Below are 19,095 nucleotides of genomic sequence, written 5' to 3' on the forward strand. Positions count from 1 at the left end.
GTGGCTCGAGGAGAAGGCTGCACTCCAGGAGGAGATAGAGGAGCTGAAGGAGGAGCTCGAGCAGCACGCGGCCGCTCAAGAAGAAGTCGAACAAGCACTTGAACAAGAGAAAGGCAAGAGAGTCAGGGACAAACAGGAATTCGAGGAGCGGATACGCAAGGTGGATAAGGGCGTCTCCGACATCGTTCAAAAACTGGAGGACAAGCTCGCCGACGCGGAGGGGCGTCTGCAAGCCGCTGAGCGCTCGAGGGCCGCCAATACGAGAGACTTGGAACGACGCATTGAAACGCTGGTCACGGAAAACGAGCTGCTGGAGGACAGAGTGAAGAACGCCGAGCAAGCGTTGGAAGGCGGACAAGAACTCGGTGCCGAGCTGAATGCCGCGAGCGAGCGAGTCTCCCGGCTCGAGGGCGACCTCCGGAACGCTAGGCAACAGATCAAGGAGCTCGAGATCGAAGTCATGACATCGGATGGCAGGATCGACGACCTTGAATGCAAGCTGCATAAGGAAAGGGAAGCCAGGAGCATCCAGGAGGACGAGTTACACGCCACGCAAAGCGGGCTAGAGGACGCCTCCAACCGCGTCAACCGACTTACGGAGGATCTCGATAAAGCGCACAAGGAGCTACGCGCGGCTGAGGCCTACGCCTCGCAATTAGATTCCGACACAGGGGATGCCGTCGCCCGTGTCGAAAGTCTTGAGGCTCAAGTGGCCGCTGCGCAGGATCTTATCACTGCCATGGAGGAGGATGCCGGGCAGGACGAGCTGGAGATGAATCGACTGAGTGCCGAAGCTAAGCAGGCTGCCGAGCTGGGTCGCCAGATGCAGCAGGCCTTGGAAGCGGCAGAGGCCAGGATCGTAGCGAAGGAGCAAGATATTGCCTCTTTGCAGGCGGCACTAGCGTCCGCGGAGCGTGCGGCCGACCGCTCACGGTCAAAGTCTGCTGTCACACAGAGCGACTCGTCGTACGAACTCCGCGCAGATGTGGACGCCCTCGAGGAGGAGTTGGCGACTGCGCACAAAGAGATTTCCCGTTTGAAGACACTCCTCAGTCAGTCGCCGGCGCGCAAGGCGATTGACAAGGCGAAGGACGCCAAGATCAACTTGCTGGAGAGGGAGAAGACAGATCTACTCGAGCGGCTCAAGACGAACAAGGCCAACACGAGTCTTCATGGAACCCCGAGCAAGGTCGCAAATGCCAGCGGCCTTTCGCCTCTGCACCGACAGCTCCTGGCTTTGAAGAGTCCGAAAACTCCCGGGGGGCCTTTGCGAGATGTGGGTCTACCGAATGTTGCGCTCTGTTCGATGCTTACTCGTAGCCTTTGTAGCTTTCTTGGCTGCAGACAACTATGAATGATCCTTCGGTGTCCCCCTTAGTCGCTGAGATTGCCCGCCTTCAGCAGCAATTGGACAGGGCCAACCAGAGTATCGATGACAAGCTGGATCAGCTCGAGGATGCAGGTCTCGGCGTTGTCGGCCTCACCACGCGGCTGGAGGACGCTCGCGAGAGGATCGTTACACTGGAAGACGAGATTGCACGGCTTACTAGGAAGGAAGGCCGACTACAGCGTCGACTCCAACGAGTCCGCTGCACGAAGTGCCGCACCAAGGTTGACCTCCGAGGACTGCTAGCCACTTCCGTGGGTGATGAGAGGTAAGGACGATAGAGCGGATTGGCGTATACTTGCTAACTATGCTTCAGTTCCATACTTGAGGAGTCCCATATGAGCCTCATTTCTGAGCCACCTACGCCACCAACCAAAACGAGCGAGGCTCTGCGTGTGCAACTGCAGCAAGTCAATACTCAGCTTGCCTCCATGAGGCAGCAGTGGGAAGATGAGAAGCGTCAACTGCTCGGGGACAATGCAGTTCTCCAAGACGCTGCGAATCGACTGAACACCCAGGTCCGCGACACCAAGAGAGAACTTAAGAAGCTCGCAGATACTGGCAAAGCCGGCGAGCATGCACGAGCCAGCGTCCAAGAGGTAGGATTATATCGGCAGGTTGTGTTGAACGGCCTGATAAACCTGATGTCATGTAGGAACTGGACAACGCGAGGCGTGTCATCGACGAGCTAGAGAATGAGCTCACGGCCGAGCGTGCGCGTCTGAGGAACTTGTCAACAGAGCAATCTCGTGTGCAGCGAGAGAAAGAGCAGGTCGCTTATCAGCTGCGGCGGACAGAATCCGTGAGCTACCATCGACTTCTACTGGAGTACGACTGACTCAGGCACCCCCAGGATATGACCGACGTTAGGACTCAACTGCAGACACTCAAGCAGGAGAACCAAGAGCTCTCAAGTCACTTACGATGTGTGCTGTCTTCGATCTTGATTGAGTTGCTCGATATCTGATGTCTAAATAGCGAGCTCTGTCGCAGAGCAGAAGGCCCGTCTCTTCGAGAGCAAGGTCTCCGAGAACGCAGAGATGATCGAGCAGCTGCGGCACGAACGTTCCCTGCTCGCGGCCGAACACAAGGAGCTCCAGCGTCGGTACTCAAAGATCTCAGAGGTGCGCTCTAACATTATTTTGCTGGGCTGCCTCTCCTGATCAGTAGCCATGCAGCACGTGAACCAAGTGAGGGAGGAGCACGCCGCATCGCAAGTCTCACACGACGAGCGCAGGCACCAACTCGATCTGCGGCTGCTGGAGATCGACGACCTGAAACGAGCCCTCTCAGAGCAGGCCAGCGAGCTGCTACGCACGGAAACAGAGCGGAACCGCATCGCCGCAGAGAAGTCCGACGTCGCCCGCTCCGTAGCTGCACTCGAAGCAGACCTCCAGCGCGTGCGGCGCGACGCGGAGATGTTCGGGCGTGACCTCAAGCTGTTGCGTGCGCAGAAGGACAGACTCGAGGAGGAGCGGAGGCTCGAGCAGACAAAGGCAGAGCGCGCGCAGAAGCAGGCGCAAACGCAGATCCGTGTGCTCAAGGAGGAGCTAGATGGCCAGAAGGAGAAGGCGAGAGTGGCGGCGGAGCAACTGCAGAAACACGTCTGCGTTGTGTACGTCTCATCCCATTTCACTTTACGGTTGGCGTTGACTAACGGGCCTTTTGGGTTGAACAGCGATGAGCAGCAGCTCGTGGAACTGAACAAGCAGCATAAGAATGAGTGCAAGGGTCTGATGCTCCAGATACGCTACCTCAAGGCTAAGTTCACTCGCGAGTCCGGCCTCAGGAGTGACCTCGGCTACCAGAAGCAGTATTTGCTTGTCCTACTGACTCATTACGAGAGGACGTGAGTAGAATATATACGTCTTGCTGCGGTCCGCGCTGACAAGACGTTGGCATGCTACAGAGAGCACAGGATCTTGGCCGCGATAGCAAGGATTGGCTTCCCTGCGGCAGATCCGCCGGTCAAGGCGAAGAGACGAACGCTCAGGAGCGTCGCCATGTCCATCGCATTTATTGCACGGTCAAGGTAAGACTGGCCTGATACGACCTTCGGCACGTATTGACACAACATTCCCAGACGCGCTGCCGAGAGCTGGCGAGAACAACGCGCGTCCAAGGACGCCATCGCCGCAGCTTTGCAAGAAGTACGGCAGCGTAGGACGACGGCTGGAGGCGGTAGAGCGACGCATTCATAAATTATTCTGTGACTGGCTGTATCCATTAGATTCCCATCTACCGTTGTATCGCGATTATATTGTAGATTTTGATTAATGGCGCAAGATACGCGTGTCGATATTGCTATGAAGGCGGCTTCCGTCTTGCAGAGATGACGCGGACCGCGTCCTTCGAGAATAGGTAGGATGCCCCGCTCCATATGGTGGTAGTGGCCACTACCCACCTTCGATTGCTATTAGTATGTGCATTTCGGAGGCAGATGCACTACGTACTGGAAAGCCTGGAGCACAACGCCTAGATCCATCGGTAGTACGGGACTCACCGTCGTCAGTGCCATGAGCGAGAGTTGAAGCAATGTGTTGATCTGCATCGGCATGCGTGAGTGTCGCGCCGAGATCAAAGGGAAAGAAAAGAGTCGCACCTTGCTTATTCGCGTGGGATGCACCTCGGCGGACGGTATTGACATGTCCCAATAGCGCGTGAACGTTTTCTGCATGATTCCGTGAGCCGTGCATTAAAGACTGTCCATGAAACTTACTCACTGGGTTCGGCAGCGAAGTGTAACGAATGTAGAACGCGGATAGGCTAAGGAGGACATCTCGCCCGAAAATGATGACCGCAAGTGGTACTGACCGAGGTCAGTACCCTAGCAAAGAATGCAGCGCTGAGCGACTTACCTGGTATCATGCCCTTGTAAGCCAGCGTCAGCGTTAAGGTCGTCATCAAGGTCTTGTCTGCAGCTGGATCCAATATGGTTCCCAGCACGGAAGTCATGTTATATCTGCGGGCGATGAAGCCGTCCACCTTGAGACGGGGCTCGAGACATGAGCAGCAGAGGGAGCAGAGAAGACGAGCAGACCGTATCTGTTAGACCGGCATAGACGAGCAGAGCAGTGGCGAACTGGAAATTGTCGTGTACGATAGCCCAGCCGAGGACGGGGCATGCGAGAATACGAGACACGGTCAAGACATTCGGTATTGTGTAGATGTTCTCTCTCAGGATAGCCAAGGGCTTCAAAATCCGCGTCGGCTCCTTTCGGTCTTCATTCTTCTTCAAGGGAGAGTATACAGAGAAACGGTTGACAGACGGTCGTGTTGACCATGCAGGGAACTGGTAGAGTGCGCGATTTCGAGCCAGGTGTAGCCTGTGTATCCCGCGGTTTACACAGCGCCCAGAGCAGAGAGTACGCCATGACGCTCCGCTAAGGAATGCGATTGTAGACATGGTGAAGGACGAGAGACGACGACGAGGTGAAGCTGAGGTGAACGCTCGTCGCTGAACATACGAACGCGTTCGGCATACGCTCGGGGCACAGTGACCCGCGTAGCACGTGGCAATTCGCGGTCACGTTTTCTAGTCGCGCAAGTGGGCACCGCGTTTGCACCGGTGACCGCGTCCCGGACTGTGATGCAGAGTGAACAGTTATATGTATTCTATATGCGAACAGTGGGGGAGAACAATATCACATCGGCCAGTGCACGTATGCCATTGCCAATACCACAGCGACGCATCCCCCGGACAAAGCCTCCCAGTGACAATTTGCAAGAACGATATTTACAGAAGAGACGTGAACGTTGCGTTGTTCGTTCTTGAAGGTTATGATATCCTAGAAAAATGTCAATTCAGACTTCAAACATATCAGTTAGTACAGTGGACACCGTAGCCTTGCGCCGGAACATACCATCGCATGCGACAACACTGCATCTACCCTCGTAACAAGCCGCTGAGAGAAATGTTGCAGATGTAAAGCTGCGACAGGACCACAAGTCGTACAGGTCGACGCGTCCCTCAACGCAGAACGCATGGCTTGCTGATCGAGGACGGTTTGACCTGCCGGCCTGTCGCTGAGCAACTCAGCAACCTTCCGCAACCACTCGCACCACCATCCCCGCAATCCAAACGGGTTGTAGAACGTGCGAGGCAGGGTGTGTGCCTTGCAGCTCCTACACGTTACCCACACCCAGTGTCCGGCTCCTTCGCCAGATACAGGGACCTGCTCTTTTTTGCACTCCTGCATCTCGCTCAGCGCGAACTTCCCGGCCAGCACTCCCATGGATTTGCAATGTTGAGCTAGGTGATAGTAGCATGAAGCCGATATGGCTTCGAGCTCCTCGACGTAGCGATCGCTCCACGGCAGCCGCAAGCACATCAGTACGGCATGTCTCGCCTCGCGTACCCAGTGGTTTGCGCAGGCGATGGCATACACCGACAATGGCTCTGCTTCTGCAAATACGAGAAACTGCGCTTGTAGTGGCTCGACAGCGAGCGTCAACTCGTACTTCTTCGCTGCAAGGAGCAGGATGGCTGCGGCCTGAGGATCGGGAGGCGCGTCAGGACGCTCCACGGGGTAGATATATTGTAGGATGGTGGCGATTGTATGGCTGCGTTCATGCAGTGTGAGACTGATGATCTGTCCGTCTTCGTCCCTCTCACTTCCCTCGATGGACTGGCGCATATCAGCCAGCACACATCGAAAGTATGGCGAGGCGATCCGCAGGAGGTCGGCATGCACCCTGAACTTGACACCATCGCACGTGCGTAGAGTGAAGTCCGCCGAGGGCAGGCCGAAGGGATACGGTGATGCATACCGGGCCTCCCACCACGACTGGTCATGCGATGCCAACGGTGTGCTTGCAGAAGTGCGGGTGAGATTGGCGGAGAGGAGCGGTTCTGCTGGAAGTGCGTCCGCGTCCCCAGCTTTGTGGAACTGGAGTAGGCGATAGTACGCGCCCGCCGTTAACGTCTCCAGCTCGGCAAAGTAGACGTCATGTAAAGGTTGTCCGATTGATCTCTGAGCAGCAATGCGTGCAACGTCTTCATAATGGTGAGTGTATGCGGTGATATAGATCAGGAGCGGATATGCGCCGTCGAGCGAGAAGTCTGTGAGATGCTTCTTCACCGTCTCGGTCAGGCCCTCCATCAGATATTTGTCTGCAGCCGTGAGGACGTCTCTGACTTGCATGAATGCCGTGAAACTGGGAGGGGCGACAGGGTAACAGAGACGGAGAAGGAGATTCGTGACCTCGCTCGTCTCCGTGATGGGCACAACGGGGATGCCGTCCCTCCTGGGGTGCTCGACTGGAGCTTCTTTGGCAATGTCGAACATGTCTTCGAAGACGGAGGACGCCTCTGCAAGTATGCTGCTCCGTACGCGGTAGTCGACGCTGTCGCAGGTCCGCAGGATGATGTCGGCACGAGGGTTGTTGAAGGGCGCAGGAGCGTCTTGTCTGTATGAACGACCATGACCCTCAGCTGTCAGTAGCGCACAGCTAGTGACACCGCAATACGAAGACCTACATCATGATGTCGAACTAACGTAGTTGATGCTGGTACAGCGCTGTGTTGACGACAGACTCTCTGGGTACGGTTGTAGGCGGCCTGAGGTTGTGCATAGCCAGAGGCTAGTTCGGATCGTCGCACGATAGAAGCCTATTGAGCGTCAGCGACCATGTGCAGGGAGTATACTTAGAAGTGTCTGCTACCATCTCAAGCTTCGTATCAAAGCTTCCGGTCGCATGTTGGGCTTCTGAGGCGTGGCCGCGTCGCTCGTTAGCTTGAGTGTTTGCCGTCAACACAAATACCAGAGCGGAGGCGTCGACTCAAAGCAGTCAGTGCTATAACAGTATCACTGTAACTGCCGCTTGCTAATTATCGTCACCGTTGCAGAAGCTTGACGATATGGTGTGCTGTCCGACACTACGCCGTAGCGACCTATACAGTCCGGGGATGGACGACAGGAATATTCGAATCCTCGCGTCATTACGAGACCAACGGTGTTTGTGGTCCACAACCCGCGACGCTGAAGAACATCATCAGCAATGGCCTCGAACCGAAGAGCCTGAGGCAGCTGTCTTACTATTGATGGGGAAGCTGCTCGCACGAGGAATTGATCAGGTACGAACGACTCGAGTGGGGGAACAGGGGAACGCGTCTGTGGCGTGGGTACCGCGCCCCGCCACGAACTGGTTCGGTGCGCCAGTCTGACTCTCAGTGACCCGCCAGCACGCGAACGAGCCGAAGACGACGCGCTCTGCTGTCCGCCCTGCCAGTGCCATGGTCGTCTGGGGCTCGGAGGCCTCGCCCCTGCGCTGAGCAATGTCGAACCGCTGACCGTCGTCGTGACCACGTCGCGGCGGATGCATCCCGACAATCACATGGGCGGGCGCAAGTCGAGTCGGGATGGGTAGCCGGTTCAGCGACCTCCGCGGTCACCCAAGGCCTCTCAACGCAGCGCTCGTGTGATTGCCTCCCGAGGCCTAGTACACGGCCTTCCCGCCTGACCCTCGCCTTATAACCCCCACGTAACGCCAGCAAGTCCTAGTCCGCCGTCGCCATGTCTGTCATCTCCACCCCAGTCACCGAGTTGTTCGGGATCAAGCACCCCATCCTGCTCGCAGGTACGACAGTCCAGATCAACTTCGTGCTCGGAACTCATATGACTGGACCTTCTCTCATACAGGGATGAACGTGGCTGCTGGCTCTGAGCTTGCTGCAGCCGTGACGAATGCAGGCGGTCTGGGTGTCATTGGAGGACACGGCTACACGCCTAAGATTCTCCGCCAACAGGTCCGCGTACCGCCAGATCCCGTTTCTCATCTATAACTCAGACATCTCTCTGGCTGTAGATCCGTGCCATTAAGGCAGATCTCAAGGACAAGAACGCACCTTTCGGTGTGGACCTCCTGATCCCCCAGGTCGGCGGTAATGCGCGGAAGACGAACGTAAGTAGTCGGTACTACCTCACCTGGCGAACCCGTAGTGAACCTCGTTTCCCTCCACAGAAAGATTATCAGAACGGGCAGCTGCCACAACTCATCGACATCATCATCGAGGAGAAGGCCCGCCTCTTTGTCTCCGCCGTCGGCATCCCGCCCAAATGGGCAGTGGACAAGCTGCACGCAGCCGGCATTCCGGTCATGAACGTGAGTCGCCGCCTACTCCCCGTCTTCCTGAGCTAACCTCGCCCCAATGCAGATGGTCGGCCACCCGAAGCACGTCGCCCGCGCGCTCAGCGTCGGCGTCGACCTCATCTGCGCCCAGGGCGGCGAGGGTGGCGGCCACACGGGCGACGTGCCCTGCTCGCTCCTCATCCCCGCGTGCGTCGACGCGGTCAAGGGCAAGACCTCGCCGCTCACGGGCAAGCCTGTGTACGTGATCGGCGCGGGCGCGGTGTACGACGGGCGGAGCCTCGCCGCGAACCTCGCGTGGGGCGCGCAGGCCGTCTGGGTCGGCACGCGCTTCGTCGCGAGCGTCGAGGCGGGCGCGCCCCGGGCGCACAAGGAGGCGGTCGTCAAGGCGGGCATCGACGACACCGCGACGACGCTCATCTACACGGGCAGGCCGCTGCGCGTCATCCGCTCGCCGTATGTGGACGAGTGGTGAGTCCTGCGCGCTGTCTGGGCTGTGCGTCTAGCTTATGCGCTGCCTGTCCAGGAACAACAACCGACATGAGGAGATCAAGCAGCTTACTGCGAAGGGCGTCATCCCGCACGAGGAGGAGCTTCGCAAGCACCCCGAGAAGCACGGCAAGGGCATTACCTTCCTCTCGGGGCGCGTCGCCGGCCTTATCCACGACGTCCTCCCTGCCCAACAGATCGTCGATAACATGGTGAACGAGGCTGCTGTGATCATCCAGAGCAGCGCGGCCAAGGTCCAGGTTAAGGCGAAGCTCTGAACTGTTGTTTCCGTCTACCCGCATTAAGATCTATCTTTGGGTGCTATATGTCATTCCCTTGTGTGGATTATACGGTCGAGTTATCGTTATTGGATTCTTTCTCCATTGCTTCGACGGGTGCTTCGAGGTTCATTGCAGTATCTTCGACGTACGCTCAGCGTCTGTGATCACAAAGGAGGGATAGGCTCGATCGTCCGCTATACATTCCAGTTCCCCTTCCAGTTGCTAGCGTCTGCAGCAAAGCTCTTCGACGACTCGCTTCATCAACCGCTCCGATCCAAGCAGTTAGGGTTTGAGGATGAGGAGATGTACATCTATGAAACAAGATACCTATGAGGAATACATGCCCATGCCAGTGCCATAAGGCAATACTTAGACTATGCCTATCAATGCCGTGCCATTATTAGGATGGGAAGAACCGCCAGCTGCCCAGAAATCATAGTCGTCCGACTCGACACACAGTGACAAACAGACAGACAACAGAGGGTGATAGCGCATCAGTAGTGGGGGAAAGAAGAGGGTAGAACAGATGGGAGGGGGAGAGTACGAAAGACAACACTGCCGGCGCCTCGACGTCGACCGCGCGGACGCAACACCATGCCCAAGGGCAGGTGGGGACATGCACGAAGGGTGAACGTGGAGGTATGTATGCGGGGAAGAATTAAGGCGTAACTAGCGTAACGAAGTTCGATTCATGCGACATGGCGGCGGTGCGGGATATCGCGAGCGGCTAATAATGCATATGAGAATAAGTTGATGGTGCAGGAGGCGAGCATTGACGGTTGACCCACGTGTGTAGGGTACGGTGGATGTCGGGTGGTGGTACAATTGCGGATGCAAGAAGCAGGGAAAGCAGGGAAGGGGGCGCGGAGGTGGCGTCGGAGAGAGGCAAGAAGTGCTCAGGCTTAAGCCGTGCCGGTGTTCCATATTGATCCAAGAAGACCTCGTGCGGAGGAGACCATGTCGGCGGCACGGCCCACGAAGGTACCGTCCTGCTGGCCGTCCAGGGAGGATCTCGGAGTCCGGTCTTTCCGAGGGATAGCAATGGGACTGCTTGCCGAGATCTCGCCTTCCGCAGTGGAGGGAGAGGATAACGTCGTGGGCTGTGGCTCCAACTTCGCAACAGGAATGCCAGGGGAGGTGATGCTAGCCTTCAATGCGTTGACAGGCGAGTTCACAGGCGTGGGGTGGCTCAATCTCCGTATCTCCTCTTCCTCTGGTATCGGCGAAGGGATCAGGAGCGGCGCACTCGGGCCTGTGTGGACAGCTATTCGAGGGAGCGGTGCAGAGTCCTGAGCCTGTGAAGGACGCGCCGTCGACGTACTCGCAGTTGAAGATCCCGAGACAGAAGACGGCGGGGAGGATGGCTCGCCCTTCGGTGGAGGGACGTCCACCGACGCCGTCGACGAGTCGCTCGCTTCCCTCCCGGCCCTGGTCGGCGAGTTCACCACACCCGGCGGGCTCACGCTCGCCGCGAGTGCCCTACCTGTCCTGTCCCGACCTCGGTCACTCTCATCACTTCCCATCCTCCGTCCTCTGTCCCGTCCCCGCGCGAACGCCACGGCTCCGCCAAGCGCGAGTGCCGAGCCCGTCGGCGACAGCGAACCTATTGGCGAGCTCGTCCCGCGGCTGCTCGAGCGCTCGCAGTCAGAAAGGGAGGCACTCCGCGTGAGCGAGCGGCCCCGCGACTCAGAGCGCGAGTCCGTCGAGCGCGAGTAAGAGCTCGATCCCGTCGTCGTCGACCCACTTACGGACCCGCACGTCGGAGACGCGGACGTGCGTCCGCGGCACGGGCTGAGGTTCGGCGAGAGCAGCGTCGAGTCCGCCACGTGTGGCGAGAACGAAATTTGCGGGTGCGTTGTGCCGATGCGCGGGACAGCCACCGGTGCGGTGTGAACGAACATCGGCGGGTTCGTCGAGTCGTCGCTACTGATCTGGGAGGGACTCGGTTCTCTTGAACGTTCTGTCCGCTCCTCCATGGCGCCGTTGACCTCGTTCACGACTACGACGGGTGTTTCCGGGCTATGTGTGGGCGAGTAGACCGGAGGTGACTCGATGAGGCCACTACTCCGTCCGACCTGCACGCTCTCCGCACCGCCTTCTGCGAACTTTGTAGGTATTGCGTTGGTGTTGAGCGCCGCACTGTCCTTGTTGCCTTGTTGCCACTCGGGCGTGTAGTTCTCGTTGAGGACGGGAGGCCCGTCGAAGTAGTCAAATGTGTCTTCCACGACCGTGTCCATGTGCATGGGAGACTCCGAATACGTCTGGCGCGGGAAGAAACTTCGTGACGCGACTTCATACTTCGGCGGTGAGGAGGATAATCGTGGCGGCGGCGGAAGAGCGTTGACGGTGGCGATAGGTGGCGAGGCTAAGGGTGACCGCGACTCTGGCGAAGGGCTTGTCCCTACGCTGAAATACGACTCGCGATGGCGATACACATCCTCCTGTGTCAAGCTCGGCGACCTCTGCAAGCTGTAGTTGCTATTACTCGGTGGGGCATACACGAGCTCAAGCTCCTTCGTGACAGGCGTGGGGAGGCCTGGACTGGTAAGGTTGTTGCCGACGCCGGTGCCTTTGAGCATCGTGGGCGCGATGGGCGCGATGGTGACATGTTCCGTGCCCGTGGAGGATCTACGCACTAACGGGGGGCGCAAATGTGGGTGCGGCGCGCGGGGGACATCAAGAGCAAGGAGTAGCTTACGCGGCAGCGTGCTCGCGGCGGAGGACGTGCGCGAGCGTGACGACGCCGTGCGCATCTCCAGCACGTCGTCTTCGTCTTCGTCGTCATCCGAATCCGAGTGCATCGTCGACTGGCGCGCCTGGTAGTATGTCATCGGCCCCTCGTCTTCGTCCTCGTTTGTTACTTCCGAGTCCTCGTCGTATCTGCAAACACATGAGCATTGCGCTGCTTACTATGGTTGTTCCTGATACCACTCACCCATCGTCCGAACCTGTTACGGGCGATCGGCGCGGGCCGGGGGCTTGGCGCTGCAGATCGGGCTTCTCAATTGCGATGCACTGCTCCACGAAGGTGTTGAAGCTGATGTGCTTCTTCTTGAGGCCTTGCTCGCTCGCCGCGCTGCTGCCGGTGGGAGACTCACCGCTCACACTGGAGCCGCCGCTCAGATCCGGGTCGCTGCCGCTGGTCGCTTGTGATGCGTCGCTCGATGCGCCGGACATCATCCCACAGGCGACGGAGGGCATCCCGCTCGCGGCGGACGCATCGCGCACGACTGTCGCCGGCGCCGGCGTGCCTGACTGTGCGATGATACGCGGCGGCGAGTCTTTGCGGTGGGCGCGCCCGCGCAGGCTGATATGCGTGTCGCTCTTAGTGTGCAGGAGCGGTGGGCGCTTCTGGCTGCCGTGCTCGCCGTGCTGTTGTTGCTGATCGAGCGAGGCGACGTCCTCCTCGTCGGACTCGCCCTGCTCGAACCACGGGCTCGTGGGCAGCGAGAGCAGCTGGCTGATGCTGCGGCGCTTGAGGATGGGTTTCTTCGGTTGCACGACGGGGGCCGGGTTTGGTCTGCTGGTGGCGGGGGAGTGGATCGCGCTCATGCTGTTCTGGCGCTGCAGAGGCTGCAGCGAGTGCGACTCGGGGTTGCGCGAGGCCGTCGGGGACCAGTCTGCGCCGATGTGCAGTGGGCCGTAGAGCCATGTCACGTCCGAGTCCTTGAGCCTGCGTGCATGCATTGTCAGTCGGGCGCCAAACGCACGAGAACAAGGCGAGGCGAGTGGCCGGCGTGCGGAGGCGCAGATGTGGCCCCGCACGCTGGCATGGAGCGATTGGGGAGCGCGACGAGAGAAATGAGAGATACACACCAATTGAGCGTCTCGGGGCTAATGGTCTTTAGCTTGTTCCTCTGCTTCCACCAGGTGCGCCAACTCGCGTTCTCGAGGCGGGTGCCGTTCGCAATCGCGTTCTTCTGGCGGGTCATGCTGCGCCATGACCGCCAGACGTCCTCTTCACGCCATTCGTGGGAGAGGTAGTCGACCTGGCCCTCTGGGAGGGTGGAGAACGAGGAGTCGTCGGGGGCAGTGGAGTGTGTGACGGAAACGAGGAGGACCGGGAGGTAGCTGGTCAGGATTACGGGCATTGGCATGGTGGTGGCCGGCGATGCGAGGGATGGGCTGGCCAGCGACGGGAGGGTGTGGAACGAGCTGCTGTGGAGGGGCTGCTGTACCAACGAGTCCAAGAGCGGTTCCGAGGTGGGTCGGCCTGGTGATCCCGAGCACGACGAGGCGAGCAGACCTGATTAGACTAGTAATTTCGTGGAGGGAATGGCGGGCGGCGGGGATGTGTGTGTGCGCGGTGCGCGAGGAGTGGTGGTGGGGAGCAAAAGCTATGTCGAGAAAAAAAGCGACATAGGTGGTGGTGGTGCGGATATGGATAGTTGTCGCCAGTCGACTGACGGCTCTGGCCGCTGAGTCGCGGGTTCCCGGGACGCGCACGTGCCCCGCCATCGACAGCGTCGGCCACACGTTTTCCCAGCCCGGCACGCCTGCCGCGCATTGCCTTTTCGGGCAGCCCTCGCCTCCTTTCGCCCCCGCCCGCCCGCATGTGCCCCGCCGCCGGCCCATCGATCCCTCTGTGTCCTCGCCCCTCTGCATTTTTTGCGGCGGCCACTGCGAGGCCTGCGAGCGCACGGACCGGCTCGGCCTCGCGGATTTGCCGAGAATGCTCCATGCCATGGCATGCCCCGTATGGGCAACATGTTACCTGCACCGGCGCACCAGCATCCCAGGAACATCGATCCGGCCACGGATCTTGGCCCTTCCCAGTCCCAGAGCTCCGTCCGCCTTTCCTCCCGCCGCACACCGCGCGAGGCTCGCTGCCCGCATCCGGCGAGCGCATCCAGCTGGAGCACGCAGCGCCGCCGTGTTCTGTGGCCTGCGCGTACCTTTGCAGTGATGTCAGCCAGTGGCTCGCGCTTCGTCAACCAATCTCCGTATCCACCGCAAGGAAGCATTTCTCTGGCACCTGCGCCACTGCCCCGGTGCGTTCAACATTCACCCCGTGGCCGTCCTCCTCAGTCGCGCTGATCAGGACCCATTCCTAATTTGCTATAGCCACACCCAATCACTCAATCTCGCGATCCAATCTCACCTGACGCCTCTTCCCCTGCCTTCCAGTGCCCTGCTCGGTATGTGGGCCCCGACCCGGTGTGCGCGCGCGATGCCCATCCGCGTCTCCGCAGGCCCGACAGAGCGAACCGCGTCGCGCGTGACGGCGGGACCCTGTCCGCTCTCGTAACCTCCCGTTGCGCCCGCGCCAGCTGACGTGACAATTCCCTTCGGACAAATGTCTCTTCAAGCTGTCTCGCGCGGTCTGGGAGCATCCTCAACGCGCGCTCACGCGTCCTCTCTCGGCTACGCCCCCTCGCCTTGTGATTGTCCACAACGCTCCCCATGACTCTGCGCCGGACTCGCGCAGCGATGCATCAAGTCCTCGTTGCGAGGCTGTGGCGTGTGCTGTCCAGCCAGCTGACTCCTCTCGCGCCACGACGTGCTCCGGGCTGCAACGAACCGGGTGTCTTGTCTGGTCCTGCCAAGTCCGTCGATGCGGGGACCTCGCTTCTTCCATTGTGGGGGTGCGGGGATGTGGGGTCGGCCGAACACATCGTTCCGAGTCGACCATCATGAGGAGCGCGGCCCGAGCCTGAGTGGCATCGCGCATTGACACTTCTTGCTGCGATCTGTGCACTGGCATGACACCGCGCGCTGATGTGTGGACGTCCGACAGTGCTTCTGCGGCCCAAACAGCAACGCGACCTACAAATCCAAAACGGGCCTTCTTCCTCTCCACGTCCTCGCACCCTCAATTCACGCCTCACGCATCAACCAGGAAATTCACGCGCACGAGTCTCGACCCGGCTGACTGTCGTCAGTGCGACCTCCGCGGTTCCCCGCATGACGTGTGTATGTGGGCTCGATGTGGACACCGGTGGCTAACCGCGAAGCTCTTTCCCCTGTATCCGATTCTCGTGCACGGTCTGTCAACGACTAGTGCCTCGATTTTTGGCGTCGGGACGCCGTCGGGGCAGCTAGCGTGGTGCTCAAGTCGGACTCGTATGTAGTTCTCCTTTTGGAGGCAAGCATGTGCTGGATTTGGACGTTGGGCGGCGGTCAGTGACATCCGTGCATCCGCTGGTGAGTTGTCGTATGCAATTGCAGTGTGTCTCCGGTAACAACTGTATTGGTGGTCTTGTGGTAGTCTCTATCTCAGGACTCGAGCTCCGGCCGCCGTCGCGATTGGGTCGTTACGCCGTTAAGCTTGCTGCGAGCATCCAGGGTGCCGTTGTCATACCCTCATCGATGTATGAATATACCTGACCAACGTCGCGACGGAAACCGGACCATACCTGTCGACGAATACATACCACAGAGCCCGAATCCGCCCAGGTACAACGGGCTTCTCTCGCTGATTGCCACCGCAGTTGGCAGATGACACACCCCGGGACGAGTACTCACCTGTGTTCCGTCCGGTGACTCAACGTATCGACTCTGGAAGCTTCCTATGGCGGGCGGATTCTTGACGGCATCTTGGCTCGCTCTCTGTCGTTGAAGTGAGTTACCGAGATCTGTTCTTCCTTTCCGCCGAACAATGGTGCAGTTCACAGCGGAGCTATGCTCACAGACTGATGCATACGATGGCTTATGGCAGTGAGCACGCCCGCGCAGGTCAAGCGAGAGCTAATGGGGACTGTTATGTCGAAGAGGCACCAGCGCATGCTGTCGGTTTCGCATACGGATCCGTATGGCAAAGTCGGCGCTTGTTTCGCGTACGCATCCGTACGCGAAATCTGCAGTGGTTGAGACGGGGCAGGACTCGTACCTGTGGCGGCTTAGTACTTCATTCGCTGGTTCATGTTCCCGAACATGTACGTGCCGGACGCGCAGCAGTTGAATCATGTGGGCATACTCCGCCTCCGAGGAAGCCTCTGTGGTGCATTGTCCTCGGCTTGAAGCTTGCATTGACTTCGCTGGTCTTTCAGACTCCGACTCTTTCTTCCGACAACCCAGACGATCCAGGCTTCAGCTCTGCGCACCAGATCTGAATGAACCAGCTTGCTCCTCCATCTTCGTCGCGCTTGCGGTGTGGTTCATAGCAGACATAGGCAACAGCAAGAGTCCTGAAGCTCATGTCATTCGTGTAAGTCCTTCGCTACATTTGGACATCACTGCAATGCTGACTGTTCAATTGTACATGCAGACGCGACGCCCCTGCGCCCTTCAACAATCCTCGCGCGGATGTCGTCCTTCGAACCTGCGACGGTGTTGACTATCGAGTGCGGAGCAGTATCCTAGCCGAGGCGTCTCCCGTCTTCGGGGATATCTTCGACCTCGCTAGTGAGGCTCCCAGTGAGGCTCTCAGTGAGTGGCCGCCTAGGAAGGATGGGATCCCCATTGTATCGATCACAGAGACCAGCGAGGTCGCGGATATCCTCCTCCGCTTTTGTTATCCCGTCGCCGCACCCACGTTCACGACATTCTCGCAAGTCCAGGACGTCTTGACGGCTGTAGACAAGTATCTGATGGAGGGCCTTATTGAGGTGGTCAAGAAACATCTCACCGACATCTCGCTCGACGGCGCGCACCCGCTCCGGCTTTACGCCACAGCATATGCCCATCGCTTTGAAGACGTTGCACGGATTGCTGCCAAGGAGACTATCGGGAAGCCTCTGCAGACAGTCTACGTTACTGAGCTAGAGAGCTTATCGGCGGGCGCGTACTACTGGCTTCTGGAGTTCCACAAAACCGGGAAAGCAGACGTGATTCCTGAGGTACCCTTCCTCTCCGTCGACCCCAGCAGGACTTCGGCGCGTCCGCCGCCAGGACCGCATAGCAGAACGGCATGGATATCGAAGTATGCGTCGCCATATCCCTTTGGACTGCCATTCGCGGATTTCACTCTGCGCACATGCGATGGTATCGCGCTCAGAGTGCACTCCGACCTCCTCCGGGTCGCTTCGCCATACTTTCGACTCATGCTTGCCGACACCTCTCAGTCCATCGAGGGGATTGAAAAGGATTCAGATGGACGTATCATCGGCCTTGTGGTACCCGAACACAGCAATACGATCGCCACCGTCTTACAGTATGTCTACCCCGTGGAGCGTCCAGACTCTCTGCCCGACCCTCAGACCGCGTCCCTCTTACTCTATGCGGCGAAGAAGTACGACGTCGTTCCCGCTCTTGCGCCACTACAGGCAATGTTCCTCGCATTTGCCGCAGAACATTCGCTGGTAATATATGCTATTGCCTGCGCACGCTATTGGGTGCATGAAGCGAGACATGCCGCGCTGGCGTCGATGCGGATGCCATTGGACGACCTCTGCTACGTCGATGAGCTGGAAGCGATACCTGCTTCATGCTTATATCGTCTGACCCAACATCGCAACACCTTGGGAAACATGGCAAGAAGGATGGTACTCAGTCAGGCGCAGGAGTTCCTGAAGCAGCTGACCCAACCGTCTAGTCAAGGAGTATGCAAATACTATGCGTGGGTGTACTGCATGGAGTGCAGGGCGGACACTGCTGTTACTCTGTGCCGCGCAGGCACGAAGTCGTCTGGGCTACGGAAATGGTGGTGTGATTGGTTGCGTCGAATTGCTGAGCTGCTCCGCGAAGTTCCGTCTGGCCAGACCGTCCTTGACGAGCAAGCCATCGTGTGTGCAGTCAAGGATGCGCGTGACTGTCCCATCTGTCGCGTTGATGCGGACACCGAGTTGCGGCGTTATGCTAAGGAGCTATCGATCAAGGTGGACGCCATGTTGGTTCATGAGATGGTACGTCTCTGTTACACGCAGTGCTCACCTCTCTGATGTTGGATCCTTCAAGTCTCGAATCACGTTCTTTTAGGTGGGTCAGACCGGGTTAGAGCACTATGCCGTACTAGTCATGTCCTATGCTTCGACCTCCTGTGGTGTGTAATCTCATTTGTATATTTCTGCTGTTTCATGCATTTCTTCATTAGAACATAGCATTCTTTGAGTGCCATTTCCGAACTTGACCACTGGCACCGTGAAACAGGCGACGTATAATTGCTATAATTACCACGCCTGTATACATGCTGAGCTGCGTCTGGCGTGTTTAGGCTTCTAAGGCATGCCTAGTGGCGGTAGTGGTGATGTCCAGAGATGTATATAGTAATGGGCTCGTCGCTCGAGTCGTTATAACAGTAGGCCTCGGCCCTCAAACCATGTGCATGAACCGGCAGGCGGAGGACGCGTGTCACGTGACCGCGACCTCCGCGTAGCTCCGAGTCTTGCTCCGAGTCCTCGTTGGCTTCAGGTTCAAGTTGTCTTGTCGTTGGCCCTCCACGACGCATGCCACGCACGCGTCTGGACTCTGGACTCTGCCGCGCACGACGCACATCGCCATTTATCTGCAGTTTGCTTGCGACCCCATTGGGTGCCTAAGTTCCTAATCGCCTCTCCTTGAAGCCATGACCATGTGTTTCACGGCGGTGTGCGATACATATCACTGTCGAAGATCGAAGCCCGCCGTCAGTCGCCCGGTCCGTTACAGACAGTATAAGTACCGTAGCCAGCAAGCGGCTGTCCCTGCTCGTGGCATGTGCGCTATAGAGTCTTTTGGAGTCTAGAGTACGACTGATCATTGCCTTACAGGTGCTACAGAACCTATGCATCCGACGTCCACAATGTCTGATGACACTACATAGTACTGGGCGGACGCTCCGAGTTCCACGCTTATTACGCGCGAAGTCTCCTCCCCAGCTTCTATCTCGACGAGTCTATGGTCTCCCGACTGCTTATCGCGGACAAGCTTCCGCGTCGAAATACTGCGATGGCACCTATTACTCAGGCTACTAGAGCATTTCGCTCGAGGGCG

General features: G+C 58.5%; 5 protein-coding genes across 5 annotated transcripts; 2 read left to right on the forward strand and 3 right to left on the reverse strand.

The window, feature by feature from the left end:
• Positions 1-3,691: 3,691 nt before the first annotated feature.
• On the reverse strand, positions 3,692-4,793 carry C8Q71DRAFT_714097 (CDP-alcohol phosphatidyltransferase-domain-containing protein; the record flags this gene model as incomplete). Its single annotated transcript, XM_047920949.1, has 6 exons — positions 3,692-3,791; positions 3,841-3,932; positions 3,990-4,058; positions 4,111-4,196; positions 4,246-4,372; positions 4,428-4,793. 6 exons carry the CDS (start codon positions 4,791-4,793, stop codon positions 3,692-3,694), a joined length of 840 nt encoding a protein of 279 aa, XP_047775551.1.
• Positions 4,794-4,977: 184 nt separating this feature from the next.
• C8Q71DRAFT_262268 (uncharacterized protein) lies at positions 4,978-7,163 on the reverse strand. Its single transcript, XM_047917385.1, has 4 exons — positions 7,052-7,163; positions 6,867-6,998; positions 5,251-6,796; positions 4,978-5,196 (listed from the first exon to the last, which is right to left on the reverse strand). The coding sequence occupies exons 2-4, from the start codon at positions 6,869-6,871 to the stop codon at positions 5,176-5,178; spliced, it is 1,572 nt and encodes a 523-aa protein (XP_047775552.1). The 5' UTR covers positions 6,872-6,998; positions 7,052-7,163; the 3' UTR covers positions 4,978-5,175.
• A 542-nt stretch (positions 7,164-7,705) lies between these two features.
• C8Q71DRAFT_262199 (2-nitropropane dioxygenase) lies at positions 7,706-9,441 on the forward strand. Its single transcript, XM_047917383.1, has 6 exons — positions 7,706-7,966; positions 8,029-8,135; positions 8,195-8,290; positions 8,351-8,491; positions 8,544-8,947; positions 9,003-9,441. The coding sequence occupies exons 1-6, from the start codon at positions 7,903-7,905 to the stop codon at positions 9,241-9,243; spliced, it is 1,053 nt and encodes a 350-aa protein (XP_047775553.1). The 5' UTR covers positions 7,706-7,902; the 3' UTR covers positions 9,244-9,441.
• Positions 9,442-10,006: 565 nt separating this feature from the next.
• On the reverse strand, positions 10,007-13,422 carry C8Q71DRAFT_262247 (uncharacterized protein). The gene is made up of 3 exons (XM_047917384.1): positions 13,063-13,422; positions 12,182-12,919; positions 10,007-12,126 (listed from the first exon to the last, which is right to left on the reverse strand). Exons 1-3 carry the CDS (start codon positions 13,341-13,343, stop codon positions 10,149-10,151), a joined length of 2,997 nt encoding a protein of 998 aa, XP_047775554.1. The 5' UTR covers positions 13,344-13,422; the 3' UTR covers positions 10,007-10,148.
• Positions 13,423-16,382: 2,960 nt separating this feature from the next.
• On the forward strand, positions 16,383-18,102 carry C8Q71DRAFT_861019 (uncharacterized protein; the record flags this gene model as incomplete). Its single annotated transcript, XM_047927850.1, has 3 exons — positions 16,383-16,393; positions 16,454-18,029; positions 18,082-18,102. The coding sequence occupies 3 exons, from the start codon at positions 16,383-16,385 to the stop codon at positions 18,100-18,102; spliced, it is 1,608 nt and encodes a 535-aa protein (XP_047775555.1).
• Positions 18,103-19,095: the final 993 nt, after the last annotated feature.

Source organism: Rhodofomes roseus (genome assembly GCF_022264815.1).
Source record: "Rhodofomes roseus strain CIRM-BRFM 1785 chromosome Unknown C8Q71scaffold_21, whole genome shotgun sequence".
NCBI classification, from domain to species: domain Eukaryota; kingdom Fungi; phylum Basidiomycota; class Agaricomycetes; order Polyporales; family Fomitopsidaceae; genus Rhodofomes; species Rhodofomes roseus.